The sequence below is a fragment of the Phragmites australis genome, chromosome 8 (genome assembly GCF_958298935.1).
Source record: "Phragmites australis chromosome 8, lpPhrAust1.1, whole genome shotgun sequence".
Lineage (NCBI taxonomy): Eukaryota > Viridiplantae > Streptophyta > Magnoliopsida > Poales > Poaceae > Phragmites > Phragmites australis.
The window spans coordinates 29,707,408-29,713,653 of record NC_084928.1 but is presented as its reverse complement, the minus strand read 5'-3'; the positions used below and the strand labels follow the sequence as shown (position 1 = coordinate 29,713,653).

Genomic DNA, 6,246 nt, shown 5'->3' with positions numbered 1-6,246 from the left:
AATGTCTTACTGAATAAATTTGTTTACTAAATGCTTTGCAAATTTACTTTACAGTAAAGTTGTATTATAATTATAATTTTTTGTTTTGTAGTTTCTTAATATTATCTTAATGTTGTCATTGTTATGAATAATTTGTACTTTCGATTATATTATTATTTAATATTTATGACTATTGAAAAAATAACTATGTATAATTTAGTATGTATATACAAGTTGAAAATCCTGCGCGAGGAAGACATAAACCTGACGAGCATTCTGGTGTGGTTGCAGAGGTTGTGAGTTGTGACTTCAACAAGTCTCTCCATCCTACTCTCCGCGTCTGATTTCACACATGGAAAGGAGAAGACACCACGGCAGGGTGACGTGCGGACATGCAATATGCTTCAGTTAGAAATCTAACGTATCTGTACTGCTGTACACACATCAACTGAGACTGTACAAAAGGTGGCTGTACACTTCAGGGTTCAGATTCTCCAATGAATTGGTCCGTCACGGGGACCCGACCGACCAGACACGCACCGGAGCACCGACCACACACGAAAAGGAGAGGAGCACCTGCAGCTGGAATGGAATACCGTTTGCACCGCAACGCGAACAAAAAAAAAAGATCGATCCCGTCCCCATTTCCTTTTGCGCTGTTTTTGGACTCTCTTTCGATTGTATGCTACAAAAACTTGAATAAATAAACAAACAAATAAACCTGTACAAATATCACATATGCATAGCTGCTGCATACACAAGAGAAGGAGAAAGAATCCATGGAAGGAGAAGCCAACAAATGGACGCGGCCCAACAGAGGATGTGGGGTTGGTTTGTTGGTGTTCGACGACGCCATCGTCAAGTCCAGAAGGTGCTGCTGCTCTGCTCTGCTCTGCTCTGGTCTAGTCTTCCAACGAGGGCATTTTCGGCAACTGGCCGGCCAGAAAGCTTGGAGACCAGGACAGGCTTTTGTTAGTGGTTTTCTTGGTTGTTCTGTTCCCTATCCCTACGAGTCATATGCACAGCAAAAGGGTCATTCCATCTTTTATCTGTCGTTGTCCACCGGGTCAGTTGGAAACGGAGGGCTGAGATGAGACGGGCCGGAAGATCACGGGCGCGCCGTACTGCGGGTAGAGCAGCATCAGGACCGTCGGCGCGTGCACGTAGCTGGGCGAGCGCGTGAGCTCGAACCGCTGGAGCACGATCGCCAGCGTGAGCTTGGACTCCAGGAGCGCCAGGTTCTGGCCGATGCACATCCGGGGCCCGAGCCCGAAGGGAATGAACGCCAGCGGGTGCTTCGCTGCCCGGGCCGCGCCGCCGGCGAACCTCGCGGGGTTGAACTGGGTGGCGTCGGGGCCCCAGAACTTGGGGTCGTGGTGGATCGCCATGATCGGGATGAGCAGCTCGGTGTCGCAAGGGATCGCGAGCTCGCCGAGGGTGACGTCGCGCTTTGCACGGCGAATGGTCGCCACCGCCGGCGGGTACAGCCTCAGTGTCTCGTACAGGATCATGCCCAGCTGAAAATGGACGGGGAGAACAAACAAAGTGAGACTTTTTGTCGCTGCGAAGTGACCGGAATGCCCTTGAGAAAAGGACTGAGATGCTTGAAACATGGTTTGATGGTTCGGAAAGAAAAGAAGCGGAAGAGGTGGACTGGTAGCGGGTGTACCGTTTTGAGCTTGGGGAGGTGCTCCTTGGACGGGAGCTCGTCGGCGCCGCAGACAGCGAGGACCTCCCGGCGGGCGCGGTCCTGCCAGTCCGGGTGCATGGCGAGGAGCACGGTGGCCCAGGTGAGCAGGTTGGTGGTCGTCTGCTTGCCGGCGAAGAAGAACGTCTTGCACTCCTCCAACATGTCCTCTACGGGTATCGCCGGTGCCTCCGCCTTCTTGCCGGCTGCATTGATCATGAGCCCCAGCAGGTCCCGAAACCCGTTGCCCACCTTGTCGTTGAGCTCTGCGTCTTCGTCCACATCGGCCTCGTCGCTGCGCCGCCCGATGAGCGTGACGAGCCCCCGCCTGATCTCCCTGTCCAGCCTCCACGACAGCCGGTTCTTCTTGGTAGGCAAGAACCTGCGGATCAAATCGCGGCACAGACTTGAGACAAATCTCAGCGAATCAATAAGAAGTGGATTCGATTCGGATTGCTCTTGACGCACCGGTACCCGGGGACGAGGACCTTGCGGAAAGCCTCGGAGGCGAAGGCCATGAGGCGCGCCTGCATGCGGAACACGACGCGGCCGGAGTCGTAGCTGCGGCCGAACGTGGCGCGTGTGATGGCCTCCTCGGCGACCGCCTGGTACCACTCCGCCACGTCCACCTCCACCTCGCCGCCGCCGGCGGAGGCCATAACCCGCCACCGCTCCGCCAGCGCCGCCACCGACCTGCCGACTTGCGGGGCCAGCCGCTGCAAGCACGCACGGCACATGTCAGTGTCGCGCGCCCATTGATTGCCGACAGTGATCGAAGCAACCGTAGAGAGAGAGAGACAGAGAAGTGTGCGCGTACGTTGAGGTTGTCGGGGTAGAAAGCCGGGGTGAGGACGCGGCGGTGGAGCGCCCACTTGTCGCCGTGGAGGCTGACGAGGCCGTCGCCCTCGAGCTGCCGGACGACGGGGTGCGCCTCGTAGCGGTCGAAGGCGTCCGCGCGCGTCAGGAGGATCTCGCGGACGAGCTCCGGGTCCGCCACCGTCAGCCGCGGCGTCGGCCCGAACCATATCAAGAACGTCGGCCCTGCGCCGCCACGACCGCCATTAATCAGTCCCGAGTTGCACAAGCAAACGAACGACAAGAAAGTAGCAAACGCCTCGAGATGCACGCGTACCGTAGATCTTCCTCCAGTAGTGGTAGAAGGCTAGCACCCTGGGGAGCGCGTTGTGCGAGTCGGGCGGCGACATGGGCTTGGCGGCCGCCTCCGCCATGAGCGCGACCATCTCCCTGACGCAGCCGACGAGGAGCCGATACGGCGGGCCGCGCACCCCCTGCCGCGCAAAGTGCGCCTCCAGCCGCCGCGGCCGCCACCACAGCGCGTCGGCCACCCGCGCCGCCACGTGAAGGAGGAGCAGGCACGCCCCCGCCGCGGCGACGGCCGCCGCCCTCCACGTCCACCACCACCCTGACGACGCCTCCTCCTCCATCGATCGCTTCTCCCCTGTTTCTCGAAACAGAGAGGTGACGAAGGAAAGAAAGAAAACACGGCGCCTGTTTCGCGGTGGGCGTTCGGTTACTACAGCAATCGATGCGGTCTTTTTGGAAGTGAGCCGGCGTGGAGGGCGCGGGAAGCGGAGGCCGTTATATAGCAGGGCGGCCGGCGGCGCTGGGCCCCACCGACTCAGAGACAGAGAGAGAGAGAGAGCGCTTGTCGAGCACCTTCCTCCTGCGCTGACCATGTCAGCCTGCCGACGTGGCATTTAATTCTTGCTCAGACCAGACCACGAAACTTTAGTACGACCTAACTCTCGTCGACGCCTGTGTAAGCAGGTCGTAATAACATGCCATCAACGAGTTGCTTATCCACCAGCGCCACTCGCTAACAAGGTGGTTGGTAAAATGTCTTTTTGAAAGGGGAAACCTAGCCCCTAGTGGCCGCCTATAACCTTTGCTAAAGCCGTCATGTTCTCGTAGCCAATTTACTTTTGGTTGGCCATTAAAACCCTCAAGTCAGTCTTGTAGCGAATCGACAAAGCCAAACGGCAGTTCCTATGGGTCGGATGCAACTCGTTAACAGAGACAAATGCTAGGTAAACCGGCAAAAAGTCTGCAGTCCAAAAGTACAAGGATGGCTTAGGTGTCCTCCGCTAAGCCCTTTTGGCCTGTCGTGAGGGCGATAGGAATCAAAAGTAAATTGTATAGGATAATATTTATAAAGTTCGTAAGAATTATTTATATTATTTATTTTGTAATTTAATAGTTGAATTAAAAGATGAGAGAATAAGTGGACATGTATCATCGTAGATTTTTGTTTTATAAAACAAGATACTATAAAATTTACTTCTTAGACAGCTCCTCACAAACTATGGATTGGTACTGATCAGCCGTGCGATAACACTGATAGATTGATTTTCGCGGCTGCTACTTCAACCACGATTGGCTGCGGGGAGGTTGTCTCCTTCTAGCATTCTGCTTGGGCACAAGGACTCAGGACGAAAGACCAGGCGCCGCTCATTTTTGCTTCCTCCAGGTCAAAAAGATGCTCCCTCAAGAAGGCTACCTCTTCCCTGCAGCACGTTACGCAAGCGCATCTCTCGCAATTCTTCTGGCTTTGGAACATGATGCATAGCGTAAATCTCCAGCCCAACACGCCGGACACAGTCACTTGGAAATTCTCCACCCACGGGGAATACTTCGCAAGCTCGCCCTACAACTTACATTTCCGGGGCTCCACAGAAACAAACTATGTTCAACTATTTTGGAAGGAATGGTGCCACCCAAGCGTAAATTCTTCCTATGGTTGGCAGTACAGAACATGCTCTAGACGGCAGATCATGAGTAACGTTTTTACCTTGTAACATACTCAAAGAGTCTAGCCCTGTAACATTTTTTTCTCTCTATGCAAGCAAGCGCCCGAGCACTGTTTTTACCTTCTTTCGGAATACGCCTTCACCACACGGATTTGACGCCTCCTGGCCCAGTGGATGGGCTATATGTCCATCAGTCTTATTAATTGGCCTCACACCTCTTCGATTAATGAATGGTGGTTCTCCATGGCTAACTGCTTCATCTCTTCATGAAAAGGTCTCAAGTTATTCACCATTTTGATTTGTTGGGTTTTCTGAAAGGAGAGTAATAGGGGAGTCTTTGAGCAAAAGAAGCAGAGCCTTTCTGCCATTGCTCAACAAATCAAAGACAAGGCCGCTATCTGTTTTTTTTTTCATGAGCACACCACCTCAGGTGCTTGATAGTGCGAGAATAGGCCAAGCTTCCCTTTTCTTGGTTTTGTTTTTTTTTTAAAAAACATAATGCATGCATGTTTCTAATTTGTTTCATTTGGTCTTCGTACTTTGCGTCTCTTTTCTTTTTTATATAGCAGGTAACTCTCCTGTCGGTTTCGTTTTAAAAATCAACTAGGGATGTCTTTTTCCTCTTCCAACCTATCTTGGTGTGATTTGTCAAGGCGCCTAATGATTGTCTGCACCTGCTAATGATAAAGAAGTTCGAATTATATGTTGGTTGGGAACGTACGCCCGGACCTGACAGTTTATTTCGTTGCATTAAGAGAACGGTTGAACTGGAACACTGATCAAGCATCTCCAGATGTTTGCGTCTGAACGATGTCCCCAGCTTGGTCGACATGTATCTGACATATATAGAACTGTCATATATGTTTGTAACGAACCACGGGCTTAATTAACCTATGAGTTGTCATGTGATTTCACAAAATTCCGCAGATTTGTTTTTTTAATTAAGGCATGTCAAATTTACAGAAATTTAAATGTAAGAAGTTTTTTGTTGTACTATTAACAAAGAATTACTATATTTTACGAGAAAATTAGAGATGCGCAGGCAACTGGAAGCCCCAGTATCAAGATCCATTTGTAGCTTTATCATTTCCGTTTGCCCCGCTACAAGAATTTCACTTCGCAGAAAGGTACCAAACTAGAAAATTAATGATGGAAAGAAAAGGACAAGAAAAATAATCATATCCGTCTTTTTAGCAAGAGAGAAATATATAAATATGTCAAGAACCAGGTTTTCCTGTAAAAGACGAACAGATCTTTGTCAAAAGTCAGAAGTACCAGCAAGCAATCCTTACAAAGAGCCCACATTTCCACTTCATTATGTCGTCCAAGTCACGCTAAGCTCGAATATTGGGCTTTGGTTTCTTGCGGAGAAAAACCCAAAGAAATCCCAGCCGGTGCAACTGTACACTACAACTTCGTTTTAAAAATTGTACGCTACAGCTTAGCATTAAGTCTATGACCTGTTTGGTTCAGATATAGATTATATAAAAATGTTTCGATTTCGGATTTTAGTAAAAACATTTATCTAGTGAATTAGAATTATTTCTGAAAATAGTTTGCCTAGTTGTTTGAATTCGGTTTATTGGAAGAGAGGATGATAGTGCTTTGGATCACTTTGCCCTTGTTCTGGTTTGCTGTTTTTTTTTATTTGCAATAACAATATTGGGAATGAGTGATAATAAAATATATAGTTGAAGACCACGACAAACCAACAACAATATACAACACTCTACCACCTATACTGAAAATACTCAGCATACAGATGCACCACTTGTAATCAACAACAACTACTCTAGCAGTCTTCACAGCCAA

The 6,246-nt window shown here is 50.0% G+C and overlaps 1 protein-coding gene across 1 annotated transcript; it reads right to left on the bottom strand.

The window, feature by feature from the left end:
* Positions 1-623: 623 nt before the first annotated feature.
* On the bottom strand, positions 624-3,228 carry LOC133926972 (cytochrome P450 734A4-like). The gene is made up of 5 exons (XM_062373161.1): positions 2,799-3,228; positions 2,484-2,707; positions 2,135-2,382; positions 1,649-2,048; positions 624-1,496 (listed from the first exon to the last, which is right to left on the bottom strand). Exons 1-5 carry the CDS (start codon positions 3,109-3,111, stop codon positions 1,047-1,049), a joined length of 1,635 nt encoding a protein of 544 aa, XP_062229145.1. The 5' UTR covers positions 3,112-3,228; the 3' UTR covers positions 624-1,046.
* Between the last annotated feature and the right edge of the window lie 3,018 nt (positions 3,229-6,246).

What these genes read in the sequence shown, in the direction of transcription:
- LOC133926972 (XM_062373161.1), bottom strand. Translation starts at nt 3,111, where the DNA reads ATGGAGGAGGAGGCGTCGTCAGGGTGGTGGTGGACGTGGAGGGCGGCG. An exon ending in GTCCTCGTCCCCGGGTACCG is followed by an intron (nt 2,049 to 2,134) that starts GTGCGTCAAGAG and finishes TTTGATCCGCAG; the next exon opens with GTTCTTGCCTACCAAGAAGA. An exon ending in ACCTCCCCAAGCTCAAAACG is followed by an intron (nt 1,497 to 1,648) that starts GTACACCCGCTA and finishes GTCCATTTTCAG; the next exon opens with CTGGGCATGATCCTGTACGA.